The following is a 21,896-nucleotide window of genomic DNA, read 5'->3' on the forward strand; positions in this document are numbered from 1 at the left end:
AAAAATGCACCCCCAATGGTGCCAGTTCTACTTTCACAGCATAGGAAAGGAAAACAATTATTGTGATAGCATTTATCAACAATTGTCTCATTTTCAGCACAAGCTCTTCATTTCCACAGCACTCAGTGGTGCTGCGTTTTAATGCAAAGTGCCTTTCACCTCAGGAAAACTCAGTTCTAAACTGGCTTATCACAGGTGAAATGAATGTGTGGTCTCAGTTTAGTCTCCAGTGGACAAATGTTCTCCTGACTAAAATGACACCCAGTTTGGTACAACTGGCAGTCTTTGCCCTTATTTCACTCCATTGTGGGTTGGTATTATAAAAGAGCTATCAGAACAATGCATGACATTATGCAACACATGCTGCTATCCTACGGTGTAAAAGAAAGGTTGGAAATTTTGTTATTTGTGCCATGGTATCCTCTCTGGACGCACACATACACATGCACACACATGCTTCTCCAAAGCAGTTCACAGTCTCGTCCAGGGAAACCTGCAGAACCTGCTGCTGCAAAATTAAAAGGTTTATTGCGGTTGAGAATTCATTGCTATGCCTCGTATCCTCACCTGAGGTGGGAGAGGTGACATTCTACATTATAACAATTTGCAACAGGCCCCCAGGGGCCATTGTGCAGCCAATGGACCACTGGAATGCCACAACACTCCAGCCACCCACCCTGGTCTCAGGCATGTGTCACACTATGTCAGGGCTGGGCATGATGGCACAGGACCAGCTCTGCACCACCTGGAGTCCCTTACACCAAAACAATCCTCATGTAATGTGCAGAGTAGCTTTACTGGGGTCAGGAATCTGGGCTCACACTTACATTTTTGTTACCTCACCTTCAATAATTACAGGCCAAACCTATAGCACCACTATACACACTAAAACTCTGCCGCTCTAGGAGAGCCTGTTAGTGAGTGGCTGCAAGAGGCAGGGTAAGGAGTATATGCAGTAGTTCTATGTTCCGAACACTGAGAGAGTAACAATTCTTATGAAAAGATGGTTACTCCCTTAATAAAACAGCTGCTGATCCCCCAAAAGTCAAGGTTACCCTATTACTACATTAACTACCTATCTGCAAAGGGCAGCCCAACTTAAAAGAAGTTCATCATTTTTGGTGGGAACACTGCAAAGTTTCACAGTCTAATACGTGGTTCTGAGGGCTGGGGAGGGAACACCACAAGTCCTGCTTAAATGACAAGTCACATTATTTAAATAGTGCACTGCACTAGATACTCTTTTGCCTATAGAAGAAAAAATACTGCAGGTAGGGAGAGAAATGTTTATGTTCATGTGTACACTCAGTTACACGCAGGCTAAAAGTATGTGCTCCAGAATTCCCACATAGCGCAGAGACTATACAACTCCATGCTCACTCTAGGATTGTAAATCCAAATTTGGGTGAAGACACACGAAGGGTTGTGTTTGTGGGATTCTTCCCTGTGTATCTTCTAAATGGGTACTTGTGAACAACAGAGTGTAAAAAAGAAAAATTATGGCAGTGTAGTCACTTTCTGATAGTTAATAACTTGATCCAGGAGATCAAGCAGGTAATTGTCAGCCAACACACACAAGGGACTACAGGTATCAGATCCCAGGTGTCACTTATGTGCCAAAAGGGCTGTTGGAAGCATTATATATAAAGTATACAAAACTTCCCTGTGAAGAAGACAGGGTTGCTACATACCTGACACTAGCCCACAAAAGCAAGGATATGAGAAGTTAAGCCACTTGGCAATATATACCCTCTCCTCCTTCACCTACAGGCATGTGTCAGCATTATCACAACTACCATACACCACAACCTGAACTCTTCCCCCTTCAACCTTCTATTCTCCACATACCCATTCACCAAAGTACCCTCACATAACACAGTTAGCTATGGCGGTTTGGTGCAGCGCTGTGTTGTGCTGGGGGGGTATGGTGTAGTCTGGTAAAAAGGAGTGATGAAAGGCTGGTATCCTTAGGGAACTAAGCAAAGGGTGTGGCGTGCAGTGGCAGATTGTACTTCCTCACCCCTGGGGAAATCCTCAGCTGCTGCCCAGTTAAGGAAGCTCGATAGCTACTTTGTACCAATGAAGCAGTAAAAAGGAACAGTTATTGGTAACTAGGGCCATGTCTGCAATACAGCTGCTGCAGCTGTGCTGCTGCAATGCCTTAGTGCAGATGCTTTCTACATCAGTGGAGGAGTTTTTCCATCAGTGTAGATAATCCACCTCTCCAAGAGGTGGTAGCTAGGTCAACGCAGGAATTCTTTCATTGACCTAGCTACACCTACACCAGGATTAGGTCAACCTAACTTACAGCGCTCAGGGCACAACATTTTCCACAGCCCTAAGCACAGGTGCTGGACCTATGGGCACTGCAGTTGCATCCCGTGGCTTGAAGTGGTTTCCTTCATATAGAGGGTTTACAGCTTGATTCAGTGGTTCTCAGCATCCCCAATATACAATTATTTCAGAGCCGCTGGCCCTAAGCAAGGTAGTTAGGCTGATCTAATTTTTAAGTGTAGATCAGGCCTAAGACCCGGCACACAGAATATAGCAGAAATACATCCACCTCCGTGAGTAAAACTCTGTGTTCTCTCCCAGTGAAATACAATGCTATAGCTAGAAAGAAACCTCTCTTGAAACCTGTGCATGTAAACAACACAGAACTGGCAGTTAATCACAGTAAAAGATAAAAGAGTTACATTTTACATGCAGCCTAGCTGTATGTATTTTCAATATGATCTCATCTTTGCGGGTAAGACATGAGGTTTATTTTATATCAAGAGACAGAGGGATAAACATGTGCAATGGGGAGAATGAAAAATCTGAAACAGGGCACCTTATTCACAGTGAATCACAGCAGTGCAAAAGAAATAAAATATAAACTACTCCTAGAACAGATGCTTCTTTGAGCCCCAGCCCTTCAAACATCTGGAAATTAAAACAGGAGGGGAAACTGCAGGGTTATACTGAAGGAAGATGATAGGTCTGAACTGCCTGTATGGCAATTCTGAGGTCAACTGTTGATGGATTAGCTGGCAAAGTTATTTTTAAACAACTTTCCCATTAAAAAGGTAGACTGGGTTTCAGTTTGTTGATCTGGCTGATAAAGGACCATCTGCGACAGCCAGAAATCTAAGGAAAAGGTTAAGTTTTCAAATCTTTGCATACAGAAGGTGGCTTTCGCCTAAGTGAACACCACCAGCCACAATGAAGGTACAGATTGAGAACCACCAACACCCATATATCATAGCCCCTCCCATGCTATCATGGATGCCAAATGTGGTGCTGGTGCAGTTAATTCTTCTTTCACTGCAACTTCTATGACCGAGAATATCATACCAAACAGGCAGTTAAAAAGTGTAGTATGTTATTTTATTTGACAAGATCCCTTAGCTGCATAGCATAAGTGCCAGCCAGCACTCAGGCGCATTATCCTATTTCATATTTATATACTGTTACAAAATACGACAGAGTACCTAGAAGTGTTTTAAGAGCTGTGTGGCCCCTGCAAAAAAGGGGGGGAGGCAGACTTTGATCCATAAGAGCGTTGTCCCTCTTTGCAAGACACCTCAACTAAATCAAGAACTCAGTTCTTAAAATAGGTTGCTTTTAAGAGCTGTTTCTGAGGATTGTTTTTAAAATCACAATACTTACTTTACAAACATTTAACACTCCTGTTGTTTTCACTGTTATCACAGTCATCAGTTCAAAAGGCAGCAGGGCAGCGAAAAGAATGTTAGTTGCACAACATGATTTATGTATCAGTCACACAGAGCAGCTGGACTAGAGGCTTTCATTTCATCTCTCCTTCCTTCAAGTGCTAGGTATTATTTATTGTTTGAATAGTTTATTCCCCTTTACACACACACGTGAGTTCACACAAGCACACGTCGAGCCTCTGATCTATTAGTACCTGCACAACGTTGTTGCCTGCAAATGTGGCTCGTTTCCATATTCGCCCTCCAGTCAAAGCCTCATTTAACAGCTGAGCCAGTTTCCGCTCCATCTCAGCCTGAAATACTTCTTCGTGAATTCGCTGGTCGACAACACCCAAGAGAACTACATTTAAAAAGAAAAACAAAAAACAAAAAACCAACCCAAGAACAAACAAATTAGTAAGAAGCACTAGTATTCAGTGTCTTTTATGCAACTTCAATTGCAGGCCTTGAATCATTCTTTAAAGCCCTCTGCTGGACTATTTAAGCATAGCATTGAAATATTCACACAGGAAACCCTCCCAGCTCAGCTGGAGATTGCAAGCTGCAATGCAAGACTTTGGAAGAAGGGGAATTAAAAGAAAAAACTGCTGAGGTGATTCCTGGAACATCATGGGGGCTAGCCTGGTCCAGAACAAATGCAGTCATGGGGCAGCCCTGCCTCCAAAAAAGCTAAATATATGAAAATATTATATATATCAAAACACAAGCAGCAGAGAGTAAAGAATTCCAAGTATAACCAATTCCAATTTACCTGCTTTCAATGTTAACCATACTTTGAGTTCACCAATCACAGAGTCAGGGGTAGAGAATATAAAAATAGGACAGAAATAGCAGAATAGGTAGGAAACAGAAAGTAGAAAAGTATATTGTCACCTGTTTCAGACAGCCCTGAGTCTAAGCCTATGAGAGCAGTAGTGCACAGAAACTGATCAGCATGAGTGGCTTGAAAAACCCAGGAGGCAAGTGCCATAGGCACTCTAACTATTAGAGCCACCACAGCAGTTCAGTTAAAGAGGTTACACTAAACATCATCATTAAGGCATACCACATGCAGTAATTACTGGGCACAGCAGCCCTTTTTGGTTCAACAGCACCCAACCTCCATGGGCCCACGCACTCCCCTGGAAGGAACCCACAGGTTCTAAAGTTTTTAGGGCTGGTCCACGCTGGGCTGCTGCCTTTCTACTTTGGACCTCGCCCTTTTGAATTCCAAGCCTGCACCTGCTACAGTCCTTCAGCTAAGGCCTCCTTCCCCAGGCCCTGAGCCATCTCTGTGGCAGCATCTAGCCACAACTGTGTTCCCCAGAGACTTCCTCACAGCATTACCATTTCAGGCTGCTTTTCCTTGACCTTTTCTTACTGAATACCGCCACCCCCTGATCTCTCACACACAAAGATGAGAGGTTCCTTAACTCAGCCTCCCCTTCGCCCCTTCTTCTCTCATCTATCACCTCTGTTTCTGCCTCTCTACAGAAAAGCTCCTTTCTTGATGTGGGTCAGATTACAGGAACATCTCTTGCTCCCTTCAGGGCCAGAGGGACCATTGCTTCACTCTCCCGCTTTCTAAGATGGCTCCCATCACTTGTTCCACCCCCATGATTTGACCAACTAATAGAAACTGACTCAGCCACATTAAAGAGTGTTAGTTTTTGATCCGTTCCAAAGCTGGAGAAGTTCTTCCCCTGGCGGGTGAGACAATAGCAGCCTGACCCTTTAGGGGTCCATTAATGTATGGAAAAGCAACTGACTCTGTGACTAGCACTAGCCTACTGTACTTCTCAATCACAGATGCATGAAAAAGGATTTACCTGCTTATGAAATTTCTAGTGAAGAAGGATGCTAGACGGACACTCTCAGCAACAGAAATTAATATATCAAAAATATCCCTCACAAACAGAGCTGGTTGAAACTTTTTTTTGATGAAAATATAGAAAATTTTCATTTTGGTCCAATTTTTCTTCTTTTTTTGATTGAAAACACAGATCAAAAGCTCAGAAGAGTTTGACAAAAAAATCAGTTTTCAGAAAAGATTTTGTATTTTTGGCTAAAATTTTCATTTTTTCATTTGGTTTTCATCACAAATGCTCGTGTTTCAGTTCTGAATTATTTTTAAGCCAAAGCAATTTTCAAATACTCAAATATTTTTAGCTTTTTGTTTTAGTTTTTCAATTGAAAAAACAAACAAAAAAAATCACAGGAAATTTTAGATTCCCTCCTTCCCCCAAAGAAATTTCCCACAAAAAATAAGAGGTATCTTTCTACTGGCTCTAGTCACAAATGAAGTATCTCAGAATTAAATAGCAAAATAAACTATCAGTGATCAAGAACAATTAAATGCAGGAAACTTGACAAGAGAATTTTTTCACCTTCTTTTAAATTCATATAGATTGAGAATTACAAATAATAGCAGGAAGTGTATGCCATACCAGAAGGGCAGAGTTACAGAAAGCACTAACTCTTACTGTTTTAGGATTATATTCAGAGCAAATTAGATCAGATGACTTGGACTAGAGAAATTTTCTGGAAACTAATTGAGGAAAAAAAAGAAATGGGATGGAGCTGCATCATTACGGTCCCTAAAATTGTTTGGCATCTACTTGTAGCCTTGTGTGCTTTGGTGTAAGGTGCCATGAATAAATCAAATATTAAAAACTTAAAAAATATATATATTAAAAAAAAGCAATGTCCAATTTAAATGGCAGTTAGTGTATACAGCACCCTCTGTATACCGGAGCTGTGTTCCTACACTTTGAATAACCTGCATTCTAAACATAAAACAATTTTTGAGTCAATAAAACAAGGAATTACAATAGTTCATTCTACACAAGTGCCTTTACCAGCAGTTCCAGGTTATTCATTCTTTTGCTTTGGAGCTTATTCAGGTCTGGATATAGTTATTACCTCAAATGGTAAGCAATCTCAAAAATTTATTAATGTGTTATATAGGTCCTGGCTGAAAAAAAATGGTCTCATGGTTATCTATCCTTATATAGTCTACATACCTGTTCTCACCCAGGAAGATTTCATCAATTGAGACACATTGAGTTGAGGGTAATGAAAGGCTGGGGGAGAAAAAAATAGGTTGAGGGAAAAAACATCTGTAAGAACTGTATACTTAATAGCACAGAAACAAGAAAAGAGGCTATTTCATAATTCACATTAACTCAGTGAACATCCTATTTGCTGATATAACTCTTAGTGTTATATATAAGAGACAGAAAGACATTGCTCGATACCTATTTTCTGGTTCATATGTCTGAATGAAAAACAGCTGACTAAAGTGATCAGATTAATTACCTGAAATATTTAACATACCACCCTGACAGCTTTGCTTCTAGAAATAGTAAGCAAAGTCTGTTTGGCTAATTTGTCTTTAATGTAAAATAAGATTTTTGCATGCTAAGATCAGGTTGTGCACTGGATGACTCATGGTTTCTCAAACTTCATTGCACTGTGACCCCCCCTTCTGACAACAAAAACCACTAAATGACCCCGGGAAGGAGGACCAAAGCCTGAGCCCCTCCGCCCCGAATGATGGGGTCAAAGCTCAATCCCCGCCACTCTGAGGGCTTGAGGGCTTTGCCCTGGGCTGAGGAGTTGGTAACCTGAGCCCTGCCACCTGGGGCTGAAGCTGAAGCCTGACCCCTGCCACCCAAGGATGAAGCCCTTGGGCTTCAGCTTCAGCCCTGGGTGGTGGGGCTCAGACTTTGGCTTCAGCCCTGGACCCAACAAGTCCAAAGCCAGCCCTAGCAACCCCATTAAAATGGGGTCGTGACCCACTTAGGGGTCCCGACTCACAGTTTGAGAACCGCTGCTCTGGGTGAGTCACTCATGGCTTTTTGGAGGAAGAAAGCATCTAATTCTTTGTGACTGTAACCAAGTAGAAAAGTTAAGACTTAAGTATAAAGGAGAAATTGAATGTACCTATTTTGTATTCCAAGCCATAATAAAATAAAATATACATTAAATATTGTGAAGATCAAATTGGATTTACGAAAATCATAAATGAATTCCATGAAAAATCCCGTGGCATTTTGGTTCTATTTTGTTCAATAGCCCAAGTTGTCAAAATGACTAGTCTCCTGGAAACACGAAGCTTCAGGAGTGAAAACCTGGCCTCATTGAGGTTAACGAAAAAAACTCCCATTAAAGTCAGTGGGGCCAGGATTTCACCCCAGATTACCACTGAAGTAAAGTAAAGAGGCACTGGTGAATAGATAAAGACAGTGGCTGGGACTAGTTTTCCTGAAAAGAGATTGAAACTTCATGAAAGTAAAGGGGGAGAGGGAGGAAAGAAGGCAGTTTCATCAAAGTTTTCCCTGAATCATCTGAAGTTCTTAAAGCGCTTAACAAAGATAAATTTTTTAAAACCCATTTTAAGGTTGGGGAGAGTGAGACACACAAAATTAAACAGATTTGGCCTAAGGTCACAAGGTGAGTCAAAACCAAAAATCAAGATATCCTGACTTCCAGTTCTGTGTTTTAACCACTATACTATAATTAGTTCAACTCCTGCTATTGTAGGCAGTCAAAGAAACAAAAAAAATTATTAATTTTCTAAAATTTAGTGTGTCTTATTTGCAGACTAGCTAGCTAAGATCTCTTTCTAGGTGTACTAAGGTTGTTTCCATAAATATGTTACCTTCCAGAATCTGGTGATTTTTACTATTAAAAACCTGATCACTCTTTTCTCCCCTAACGCAAAAGCAGAAGAGCCTCTAGATATAGCACCTTTTTTTTAAACCTCGCTTTTTGACACTGCACTTTCATTCTCTAGACTGAAATAATTTATTCTTTATTCTCTTCTTGTTTAAATTAAATGGCACTATGCCCAAAAACTGACTTAAAATTCAATATTTTCTGATGCTACTAAACTGGAATAAGAGTATCTTGCGTCACAAACAGTGCTATTGAGACTTCAATAGGGCCAATACTGTGAAGTACAGTAGTGGTCAATGTGCGTAAGGGTATCAGAATATGGCCATTTATGTATTTGAATGAGATATTACATAACAAATTTCTAAAAATTCCACTTGCAATATACAAACAGGAAGCGCCCCACTTTTTACATTTATATATTATATAAAAATATATATTGCTGCAGGGTTCTTCTAAACCAAAGGATGAGTGGACATGGCTCAGTATAGGTAGAAGGTTGGAGATTGCATTACCATAGTAAACCACTCTTATCTCAATCTAAAAATATCATCCTGCAAAAAAATGTGTAAACTGCCGCTGCACTGGTGTTTTCCAAAGCCCAGGAAAAGCAAGATCACAAGATAATTAACCATCCGCCAATGGCAATAAAATTTTGAACTGTTAGAGTGTTTAATTACTTTCTTTTTTTAAACAAGTTAACAGTTGTGCTTTGACACTCAATATGATATACCCGTTCTTTCTATTTAGTGTTTGAAAATTATTTAATGTATGCAAATTCCTGTATGCCTAAGAAACTTCATGAACTAGAAACTTTAAAAAAAAAATCCCTAAGCAGTTGATCTTGATGGTACAGTGGGAGAAGTGCACCTCCATCCACTCTTTCCCCTCTCTAGTCAGCACTGGGTTCTACTATTCTAATTAAAAATTGTATTTCCTTTACGATCCAATAACCATTGTGATTTTAATAGTTTCCCATGAGAGATTTGTTAAAGAGCCCCTGAAAAACTTTGCTCCATTGCCTTTTCACTTTCCTTCAGTTTTTAATGATACTTCGTATTGATTAGCAACATGTTACTGAGCAAGAAATTTCTCAGGTTAGGTACCACGATTTGGGGAACATTTACATAGAAAGAACTGAAGTCAAACTATACGTTATGTAGACCATTTTCAAACTATTCCTAAAACGATTCTTCACTCTTTAACTTCTCCCTTAAGCCATCCAGTAGAGTGATCTGTCTCCAAACAAAATAAATCGCTCAATATACGAAGTTCTGGAAGTTATCAGCTGTGCTCTTTATGAAAATAGTTAGGCAGAGAAACCAATAGTCTTACTAAAACGTCCACTGTTCTGCAGAAATGTGGAGGATTAAATAATCAAAAATGGACAAAATGTGGAGAATTCAAAGAAGTGACCTGACATCTCATAGATCCATATAGTGCACCACTGGGCTATTTATCAGTAGTCCAGTAAGTTTACAAACCAGAACTGAACTGGAAAGGGGAAATTAGAAACAATTCTTTAATCAAAACAGGCTTTTCTTGAACTTTTCTGTACTGGAGAGGAGGGGTTGGAATAATCGACTCACTTAAATTCAAAAGCCAACCTGTTCACTGAAACCTACCAGCCATGTCGTTTGATCTCGTACTGTATTGTATCATATTGTCCTGTATCCTTTCCTGCCTTTAAGACTGCACTCTTTGGAACACAGAGCCTTTCATTTGACACAGTGTACCTTTTATGGAACATACAGCACTATCAGTGTTGCCCACTTTCATGATTTTATAGTAAGTCTCGTGATATTTGTTGTTCAGAGTCCCAGCTGCTGGAATCATGTGAATGCATGAGAATCTCAGCGCTTGCATTCAAAACAAGAAGTACATTCCTGCAGAATAAAGCCTGAAAATTGGAGAGAGTGATCCCTAAAGGTTCAGAAGCCACAGAACAAAGAAAAAGAGCCCAGAGTTTATTATTTTAAAAAGAAACTCATGATTTGGGGGGGGGGGCGGCTTGATTCATGATTTTGGGATGCCTGGGACCAGCAAGAGCACACTATGGTAACAATATAATTGTCTTCATTGCAGTTCACCATGCACAAGATCCTTGTCAGTCCAGATTATAAAACATACTTTCTTGTTATTTGTATTTCAGTAGTACCCTAGAAGCCTTGATTAAGTTGGGTTCTCTTTATGCGAGACACTGTGCAAACATGTAGTAAAATCTCTGCCCAAATCAGATTCTAATCTGAAAAACTAAATGTAAACACATGGGCAAGGAAAAACAAATGGACAGAAAGGAGGGAAGATGAAATGACAGGATATTTTAATAGAGCTAAGACGTTAAAATTGCCTAGCACTCTTTAGTACCTTGAAAGAAAAAAAAAAGAAAAAAGCTGGCATCTCCCACCCTTAGCCATTCCCACTGCCATTATTCTTGCACAGAGTCCTTCCTCCACTGTGCATACAGTACCTTTATTAAAAATAAGAAAGTTAAGATTGGCAAAACATCCCTAAAGGCACCTTATAACCTAACCATGTACTGCATTAGGACTACCCCGCAAGCATTTGCATTCTGTTTAAGCTTTATGAACTGTCTCCAATAAAAAGTTTTTATACAGAAGATGATCTAAAATAGACAAAGACTGGACATAAATTTCTTTTTCCAGACATACACACTCATATTCAGGCTGTCAAAAGTTTAATTTAATCACGCCCAACAGTTTAAGTTATAATAGATATTCCTTAGTTTAAATCAATGTCAACTTGCTTGCAACTAAACTCACCTGGAATTTGCAAATCAATACTTTACTTGCACACTATTTCAAACACATTTACATATTAAAAAACATATACACAGACAAGACTCACTGGGGAAAAAAAACAGCAGGAAAAAATCTTTGGACTGCATCAAACAACCCTTCATAATGTAATACTGAAAGTGGTGGGCCAAGTAACTAAGAAGCAAATGGCACAGAAAAGTATGCTGGGCAATATGAGAAACTGAGATGTAAATGCACTTTCCAGAATTAATGAAAAGCTAAATATTCATGGATTTTGCATCAAAGATGAAGGATTCCGTATAATTTGCTGAACGCATAAGTGGATTTCTGACAAGGGTGGGCCTCTAATAAGAACGGCTATCTTGGGTCAGACCAATAGCCCATCTAGCCCAGTATCGTGTCTTCTGACAGGGGCCATTACTAGGTGTTTCAGAGGGAATGAACAGAACAGGTAATCATCAAGTGATCCATCCTCTGTTGCCCATTTCCAACATCTTCTGGCAAACAGAGGCTAGGGACACTTCAAAGCAGGGTTTTGTTTCCCTTCCCATCCTGGTTAATAGCCATTGATGGACCTATCCTCCATGAATTTATCTAGTTCTTTTTTTAACCCTGTTACAATCGTGGCCTTCACATCATCCTCTGGCAAAGAGTTCCAGTGTGAAGAAATACTTTCTTTTGTTTCTTTTTAACCTACTGCCTATTCATTTCATTTGGTGACCCCTAGTTCTTGTGTCATGAGAAGGAGTAAATAACACTTCCTTATTTACTTTCCCCCATCAGTTATGATTTTATAGATCTCTATCATATCCCCCCTTACCATCTCTTTTCCAAGCAGAAAAGTCCCAGTCTTATTAATTTCTTCTCATACGGACGCTGTTCCATACCGTAATAATTTTTGTTGCCCTTTTCTGTACCTTTTCCAATTCCAATATATCTTTTTTTTTAAGATGGGGTGACCACATCTGCATGTAGTATGCAACATGTGGACATACCAGGGATTCAGAAAATATCATATTGACTCTATATATCATAGTATCTATCCCTTTCTTAGTTATTCCCAACATTCTGTTAACTTTTTTGACTGCCGTGGCACATTGAGTGCATGTTTTCAGAGAACTAGCCACAATGACTTCAAGATCTCTTTCTTGAGTGGTAACAGCTAATTTAGACCCCATCATTTTGTAACTATAGTTGGGATTATGTTTTCCAATGTGCATTACTTTGCATTTATCAACACTGTTTTCATCTGCCATTTTCTTGCCTAATTATCCAGTTTTGTACGATCCCTTTGTAACTCTTCAGAGTCTGCTTTGGACTTACCTATCTTGAATAGTTTTGTACCATCTGCAAATTTTGCCACCTCATTATTTCCCATTTTTCCAAATCATTTATGAATATGTTGAACAATACTGGGCCCAGTACAGACCCCTGGGGGACAGCACTATTTATCTCTCTCCATTCTGAAAATGGACCATTGATTTCTACCCTTTGTTTCCTGTCTTTCAACCAACAGCTGATCCATGAGAGGACCTTCCCTCTTATCCCATGACAGCTTACTTTGCTTAAGAGCCTCTGGTGAGGGACCTTGTCAAAGGCTTTCTGAAAGTCAAAGTACACTATATGCACTGGATCCCCCTTGTCCACATGCCTGTTGACGCCCTCTAAGAATTCTAGTAGATTGATGAGGCACAATTTCCCTTTACAAAAACCATGTTGACTCTTCCCCGATATACCATGTTCATCTATGTGTCTGATAATTCTGTTCTTTGCTATAATTTTAACCAATTTGCCTGGTATTGGAGTTAGACTTACTGGCCTGAAATTGCCAAGATTGACTAGAGACTTTTAAAAAAAATTGGTGTTACATTGGGGGGGAGGGATAGCTCAGTGGTATGGGTACTGGCCTGCTTAAACCCAGGGTTGTGAGCTCAATCGTTGAGGGGGGGGGGCATTTAGGGAACTGGGGTAAAAATCTGTCTGGGGATCAGTCCTGTTTTGAGCAGAGGGTTGGACTAGATGACCTCCTGAGGTCCCTTCCAATCCTGATATTCTATGATTAGCTATCCACCAGTCATCTGATACCAAGGCAAAATTTAAGTAACACTTTACACAACACAGTTAGCAATTCTGCAATTTCATATTTGAGTTCCTTCAGAACTCTTGGGTGAATACTATCTGGTCCAGGTGATTTACTACTGTTTAACCTATCAGTTTGTTTCAAAGCCTCCTCTAATGACACTTCAATCTGGGACAATTCCTCAGATTTGGGAAGCTCCCTCACATCCTCAGCCATGAAGACCAATGCAAAGAATTAACTCAGTTTCTCTGCAATGGCCTTATCATCCTTGAGTGCTCCTTTAGCATCTCGATTATCTAGTGGCCCCATTGGTTGTTTAGCAGACTTCCTGATTCTGAAATACTTAAACACTTTTTGCTGTTACTTTTTGAGCCTTTGGCTAGCTATTCTTTAAATTATTTTTTGGCCTTCCAAATTATATTTTTACATTTCACTTGCTAGAGTTTCTACTCCTTTCTATTTTCCTCACTAGGAATTAACTTCCACTTTTTAAACGATGCCTTTTTGCCTCTAACTGCTTCTTTTACTTTGTTGTTTAGCCACATTGGCACTTCTTTGATCCTCTTACTGTTTTTTTAATTCAGGGTATATATTTAAATTGAGCCTCTATTATGGTGTCATTAAAAAGTTCCCATGCAGCTTGCAGGAATTTCACTTTTAATTTCTGTTTAACTAACTTCCTCATTTTAGTGCAGTCTCCTTTTCTGAAATTAAATGTTACTGTGGCGGGCTGCTTTGGTCTCTTCCCCCCCCCCCGCCCCCCGACAGGGATGTTAAATTTTATTGTGCTATGGTCACTATTACCAAGCGGTCCAGCTATAGTCACCTCTTGGATCAGATCCTGTGCTCCACTCAGGACTAAATCTAGAATTGCTTCTCCTCTTGTGGGTTCCAGGACTAGTTGCTCCAAGTCATTTAAGGTGTCAGGAAACTCTCTCTGCATCCCGTCCTGAGGTGACACGTACCCAGTCAAACAGATTTTTAATTGCAGTGTAGACATACGCTGAGGGAGATTGCTCAGAAATGCACACAAGCTAGGTTTATTATTGTGCTTGCTGAGGGATCCACTGCCAGACCCATAGCTGAGAAAGAATCAGAGGGCATCAGATGTGTGCAGTCTCTTTGCTGACACAGCAGACTTGGAACATGGGATAGTTAATGATATCACACAAAGAACAACAACAGCTTCAGGAGCCATGGGGATCAAAGCTGAAAAGTTCAAATCAAAACTGGTTGCTGTTTGGACAGAACTGTGGTGAATATGAGCTGTTCAAATCCTGGACTAGCCAAGTTTAGACAAGATCTTCCTCATGTTGCTGTGCACAGCATCACCCACATCCTTGATCCTGTTATATTCTGGACTCAACGCTGATTATGTCTATTTTTAAAAGTCTGAATTTATTTTTGAAGACATCTTCAAATTTGACTACTCCAGTCCCCCAAAGACACTGGTAAATCCAACCCCGTACTGAGGCCTTTGAGGCAAATGTGATATTTAGCAGTAGACATCAAACACAGTGAATTGCTAGTTAGGCCAGAACACTGAAGGCAGTGATATAAAAATATCAATTGGCTGTCCCACGCTTGGAACACACTTCACAAATGGAGTCAAGGGCTGATGCAGCTCAAGTTAGCGCCACTCTTAAAGAGCTCAAGACAGGCAAATTTGTGATCACGCTGAATTTTATGATTTACTTAGCACCGTGACTAAGTCTCTCTTCCTGTGCAAGACGGGAAAAAAATCTCTTGGTGTCTGAGCCTTTGCACAGGCTACAGAATTCAATGCTGGAATTCACAGCAATGGAAGGTATGTTGGCCCTTGGGTTTCAAATCCTTAGGGATGGCAAATGAGCAGGGGTAAATTCTTCTGGATCTGAGACAAAGCTGCAGAAAAATCTGATCTGTAGGCTTGAATCTGCCATTGTATGTAGGGATAACGGATTCAACAGGCTAAAGCAATGATCATGCAGATGGTTTTGTTGTTCTGACTCTACACAGTGACCTGGTGAAAAAACCAGAACAATCTACTGGACCACTTTCCACAGGTACTCAGTGAGGAGGAAATGGAGAATGCCCTAAATCAGGGTTTCTCAACCTTTTTGCTTTGGTCTCTCCCCAACCTTAAGCACGGGGCTCAAAGCTTCAGCAGCCCTGCCTGAGGTTCGGGGCTTCATCCAATGTGGGGCTGAAACATGTAAATTAGCTTCGTGGGGCCCCAGGCAACTGCCCTGCTTCCTACCCCCCAATGTTGGCCCTGCTTGAGACTCACCCTAAAATCCTTCCACAAACCTCAGGTCAAGAACCACTGCCCTGCTACATTCACATTATTATTTTTTATTTGAATTACAGTAGTACCTAGCGGCCCCAATCAGGAAGCAGTCTCATTGTGCTAGGCATTGTACATACACACATGAACGCATGCACAAAGGGAACATCTATACAGCAAAAACGACTCCCAGCAGAGAGTCTCAGAACCCAGGGCAACTGACTTGGGTTCTGAAACTCTCTGTTGCAGGGTATGTTTCCTGGGTAGATGTACCCGATCAGGCAGACCCTGCCCCACAGAGCTGACAAGGCTGTCTTTAAAATTATACATACATACCATAAAATCCAAAACAAAAGATAGCACAGTTGGATGTTTTATAAGGTTTTTAACCACCAGGCACTGCGCCTTTCAGGATGTATTGCTCTAAGTAGAAATTCTGTTCTCATTTCATTGTCCTGTAGCACTGAAGCAAAAGGACATGGGTTTCCAGTGAAGAATTTAATAAAAACAAACTAGCCCACTAATATATTGTAAAGGATTTAATGCAAATATAAACCAACGGCCCAAGTATAGAAGCTTACCAGCCCCTCTTCTCTACAAGCTTGATGCAGGGCCAGAAACAAAACATATTCATGGACACAGTGACAATGAGCATGTAACAGCAGATCGGACTCATGGAGAACTAATCTAGCATTATTCTGTGTGATCAGATACAGTTTTCAAGCTAGAAAGACATAGTCCATATTATGTATATTACGTAGCTCAATCTGAAATAAACTATGACGTAGTCTCTGACCTTCTTCACAATCACAGACTTGTTGGGGTACTAGCATTTTAAAATTTGGGTTAAAGGGCATACAAAACTAAGAACTATAGGATAAAGTGAGAGTAAGACATACTAAAACCAAGTAACTGAGTGAAGAGAAATGCTTTCAGACAATTAAGGCAGCAACAATAATTCATTTTAATTTATTTGAGAGATTGAGACCACAAGCCCAGAATATGAGAGAATCTCATTGTATTGTCTCACAAACAAAACAGAAGTCTTAGCTGCCTGTGGACAAGTGTTCTGATTTTGTCTCCTCCTCCCCTTGCAAATTACAGATTTAACCAATACTAGAGTTAGTGATTAAGCTCAGCTACTGTTGCACATGGATAGCTTATGTGACCAGAGGCACTGTTGCACAGATTTGCATAAAAAGGCCAAATTAGAAGTTAAGGAAATTAACTAATGTTAACACTTATATGGAACATTACTATGAAACTGTAGAGAACATCACACAAAACCAATCTTCTGCAGGCTTAGTGACATGAAGTACTCACGTTCGGCAATTTGCTGCACAGGAAAGCCCAAGTAAAAACTGAACTCCACCACAGACAGGTTCCTCAGCAGCTCACTGATTTCAGATCCATTCAAGAATCCATATGTATCCTGAATGGCAAAGACAATGTTCACAGGGCCCTGCCGAAATGCCACACGAGGCTTGCTCAGAGTTATATTCAGTATCTGAAAAAGACAAAACTAGAACAGGTCAGGAACAGCAAAAACATCAGCATTTCTGTTCCCTCCCTATCCTGCTTTTTTTTTTTTTTTTAAACAACAATATAAAGTGGGATCTTTTACAAGATTGTTAAGTAACATCCATTTCAGACTGATTCAGCCACACTCTTCTCAGCAAGGACAGAGTTACCTTACACTGTTTCCCTTCTGAGATTTACTCTTTAAATTGGATTACAATCCATGCTGATGTGAAAGGTGCCATCCAGAAAACGAATGAAGATGATGTCCAGAGAAAAATCAAATGCAGCTAAACAAAAGTTATCAACAAAAAAATGTGGATACCTTACCTATGTGGATACCTTACCTATGTGGAACAGACAGGAAGAGACTCTCAATGTAAGGTAAATGAACACTGTGGAAAGAGAGCTGTCCTGTCAAAATTCACTATGCCCTGCACTACCAGAGCCAAAGACAGGTGGAAACAAAGTGCAATCAGACCTCAAAATGTGCTTCCATATCTCTTTCCCTGGAACTTCACCTAGTAGCTATACTATATAATATTTTGCATATATTCTTCACTTTAAAGACATATTATACTTAAACACAAATAAGTTATTTTATTCTTATGGTGATTCGATACTATTTACATTTTTACGAGTTTATACAGCACAATTTCTATTGATTTTAGTTTTAGAACAAAAGCTAGAATAAACAAACTTTCAGGAAAAAAAAGGCAGCACGTCTTATTAATTAGATTTAGAGTTAATATCCAGTGAGTTTTAAGCCCCTTTATTGGGTAAAATATCCAGTAAAGACTCCTCACTTTCCAGATCTAAAGTTCAGATAATGGCTACTCAGGGCACACGGCACAGGTGTAAACACTGATGAACCATGGAACCCCAAAACCTTAAAATCTATTAGTTATCCTCAATATAAACCCACCATTAGATTACCCATTCAAAATGTGTGATGCAGAGTACAGTGAACTTCTTTTTTCTCAGAGCATGCTAGTATTCTTACCTGCACTGTGAAGTTGTAGATATCCTGGTGATGTTTTCTCACCTCAAGGAATGCCATCGTCAGCCCTTTTTCAATGCGCTGGCTGAAGTTACAGAAGCCAGTGTCAACGTTTCGAGGCACAAACTGAAGCACTGGAGGTAAAGGGTATGTGTTATTCCTACTGAGTGCAGTATTTGCACTGAAAGGAGAAGGTGGGGAAGCAGGGAACCCTCCCTCTCCATAAATGAATTAGTTTTCCATTAAATCTTGACTGCACTAATGGAAGCTGAAAGTCCAAACAGTGCAGCTCAAGAAATTAATTACAGCAGAAACCGTTCTGTATCAATGCAGAAGGTTTTCTTGTCAATAAAATCTGATGTGACAATAAGGCTCACTTGCTGTCAAGAGATTCTGCAGCCAAAAACAAAAATCCACTTCCTATTACAGGCTTCTGAAAGATCCCCAGCTGTACACAAACTGTCTCTAATACTGAGTCAGTCATTCGAAGCTCTGGAATTCCTGAATTATCCAAGATTTCTTTATGAAAAATCTTTAAAAAGAAGATCAGCAGCCTTCTTCTCTGTAGGCTGATAGTGAAGTCTAGTATTCAGTTTGGTTGAAAGACTCCAACTTTGGTCTACCAGGCATCCATTGATACTAGTCTGGCACCTTTCAACTTTTGCACTTAATAAGCATGCATACATTATATATAATGTGTGCACGCATGTGTATACATGTGCACACACTAATTAAGCACTGGTGAAAGGTGCCAGAATGACAGCACTAGAAAGTGAAGTTCTTATTATGACTTTACTCTCTGGTGCTGTCATTCTGGCACCTTTCACCAGTGCTTAATTAGCATGCACATTGCTAGAGAAAGGTGTCAGATTGATAGCACCAGTCTCGCACAGCATAAATGTAAATCCATGTGAATACAAAAAGGTCTTTTTAAAATGAGTTTTTAAAATTAAATTATAAGCAAAATAATTAAACATTCTAAACAAAATAAACTTTAAATTAAATTTTTTTTTCAGACATATACGAATACATAATTAAATATGCCTTAATATTAAAAGCAAAATACTGGAGAACAAAATACGTAGACCCTTATTCAGGGTTCTGTATTTCCCCTGCAATGGTTTACAAATGGTAAGTGGCCAGTGAGGATGAAGAAAGATCTGGAGTTCTGCATCATGATAAAACTGTTAACTTTTAAAGCATGGTAAAAAAAAAAAATAAAAAAAAAAATGCAAACTCCCTACACTGACTTTGTTAGAGACATCATCAGCTACAACATAAGTAGGGAATAGAACAGAACATTGCGTTCACCTCTTGCCAAATAAAAGTTTTTCAACTAATTAAATAAGCAACAGTAATAGCAATATTTTGAATGTATACAGCATTTTCCATCCAAAAATCTCAAAGCACTTTGTTAATATGCATGAATTAAGCCTCACAAGAGTAAAGTCTAGATCTTTTGATTCCCAATCTTGTATATTAATCACAAGACCATCCTTCTTCCCAGATCAAAGTATGTTTCAATACTAAGTTATTTTCCCCCCTCTCTACAGTGTGAAGCACAGTAACAAGAACTCACCTGTGTGAACTTGGAACCTGGGATCTGGCATGGTGAAAGAAGGCTGTAGTGACAAGATGACAGGGGCCTGACCACGTAGAAGGCTGCTGTTCATAAGCACATTTATGACAGCTATTGCCGTGTAAACAAAAGGACCTGATGTCACCAAGAAAGAGAATTTGGGGGAAATTTTATAAACCTATGGAAAAGAAATTAAATAAAATTATCAGCATCAATATTAGCAACTATACCTCACACCTCTATTTCACAGTCCATCTAATGATCCCGAACCACTTTACCAACATGGATAAATTAAGCAATGGATCCCTAACAGGTAGGAAAATATCGTAATTTTCCAGCTGAGGAAAGAGAAGTACACAAAGTCAGACAGCTGGGAATAGAACCTTTATCTAGAGACTCTTACCTCAGTGGAGTAATCACAACAGAATCTTCCCTTTTGTTAAGCTGATTCAGTTAGAAGCTGTACAGTACAGTTGTTCTCAACCAGGGTTATGTGTACCCCTAGGGATACCCAGAGATCTTCCAGGGAGTACATCAACTCATCTAGATATTTGCCCAGTTTTACAACAAGCTACCTATTAACAAAGTCATTACAAACTAAAATTTCATACAGACAATGACTTGTTTATACTGCTCTATATATTGTCCATTGAAATGTAAATACAAATTTATATTCCAATTGATTTATTTAATAATTATATGGTAAAACTGAGAAAGTAAGCAATTTGTCATTAATAGTGTGCTGTGACACTTTTGTATTTTTAGGTTTGATTTTGTAAGGAAGTGTTTTTAAGTGAGGTGAACTTGGGGGTATGAAAGATAAATCAGACTCGTGAAAGGGGTACAATAGTCTGGAAAGGTTGAGAGCCACTGGTTCTGTACATTCATCTTTGCTTTTGCAAAAAGTACTGTGGGAATTTAAATGGCCACAAAGCGGTCTGGACTTCAGTTTTATGTAGCATCTATGGCAGAACAATATCTCGCCCTCTATACGATGTTGGTATGGAATCTATAGTGCCCTCCAACAACTGGCTACTTACCGAATCACCAGCATGGCTTCTTGCATACTGGACACACATACGGTAGTGTATACATTCCATTGACTCTGTGTGTGCGTGTGTTTTATGCAGGAAGCAATATACACATAATATAGTTTATAGATATATTACAATTGTGTGTGTGTACATATATGTACACTTTTTTTCGCAGAAGACACTCCTCTCCCTTATTTCAGCACAGCTACCACCAATAGGAGCTTCCCACAATTCATATATCTCCTGCTATTCCTTTCAGAAGATAATTCTAGAGTTAAGCCGTCTATTCTGAAAATCTCTAGCCATCACATAACAGATAAGGATCTAAATAGAGGATTTACTATAAAACCAAGTGCAGGTTTCAAATCAGGCACTTTTGTATATCCATACAACATTATCTAAAACAAAAACAAGGTGAAGGATTTAATTTGAGTATTTTACAGTGTTTCTTTCTCCAAGAGGAAGTGTCCCCTAACCCAATCAACACACCTACTTCCCGGCTGCTTCTTCACACTCCCAGTTCCCTCCATCTACCACACATGATCACACTGTGACACACTTTCTACACAAAAAGCCAAGACCAGAGCCCTAAGACTTCAGATACACTTCCACATTTTTACAGAGGGTGTCATGGTATAATTCCCCACTCTGAACCTTAGCATCCAAAAGATGGGGTACCAGCATGAATTCCTCAAAGCTCAATTACCAGCTTAGTACTTGTAGCGCTGCCACCAACCAGGAATTCCAGTGCCTGGTACACTCTGCTCCCCCCAAAACCTGGCCCGGGGACCCCCAAGACTCAGTCCCTCTGGATCTTAACACAAGGAAAGTAAACCCTTTCCCTCACTGTTGCCTCTCCCAGACTTCCCCTCTCTGGGTTACCCTGGAAGATCACTGTGTGATTCAAACTCCTTGAATCTTAAAACAGAGAGGAAAATTCACCTTCCCCCCTCCTTCTCTCTCCCCCTCCCAGACTCTCCCTGAGAGAGAAAGTAATCCTAACACAGAGAGAAATTAACCTCCCTCACCCCCTTCCCTCCTTTCTCTCCACCAATTCCCTGGTGGATCCAGACCCAGTTCCCTGGGGTCTCACCAGAATAAAAAAAAACAAACAATCAGGTTCTTAAACAAGAAAAGCTTTTAATTAAAGAAAGAAAAACAGTAAAAATTATCTTTGTAAATTTAAGATGGAATATGTTACAGGGTCTTTCAGCTATAGACACTGGGAATACCCTCCCAGCCTAAGTATACAAGTACAAATTAAAAT

The 21,896-nt window shown here is 39.8% G+C and overlaps 1 protein-coding gene across 3 annotated transcripts in view; it reads right to left on the reverse strand.

Annotated features, from left to right (window-relative positions):
- The window catches only part of KIAA1549 (KIAA1549 ortholog), a 233,722-nt gene that overhangs the window by 73,912 nt on the left and 137,914 nt on the right, over window positions 1–21,896 (reverse strand). For all 3 annotated transcript variants that reach the window (XM_030544259.1, XM_030544254.1, XM_030544249.1), the window contains exons 4-8: window positions 19,596–19,773; window positions 18,020–18,150; window positions 16,822–17,005; window positions 6,719–6,778; window positions 3,911–4,056 (exon numbers count right to left, since the gene is read on the reverse strand). In XM_030544259.1, the coding sequence (XP_030400119.1) occupies window positions 3,911–4,056; window positions 6,719–6,778; window positions 16,822–17,005; window positions 18,020–18,150; window positions 19,596–19,773 (699 nt within the window). The remainder of the gene's footprint in view (window positions 1–3,910; window positions 4,057–6,718; window positions 6,779–16,821; window positions 17,006–18,019; window positions 18,151–19,595; window positions 19,774–21,896) is intronic.

Source organism: Gopherus evgoodei, chromosome 1 (assembly GCF_007399415.2).
Source record: "Gopherus evgoodei ecotype Sinaloan lineage chromosome 1, rGopEvg1_v1.p, whole genome shotgun sequence".
NCBI lineage: Eukaryota > Metazoa > Chordata > Testudines > Testudinidae > Gopherus > Gopherus evgoodei.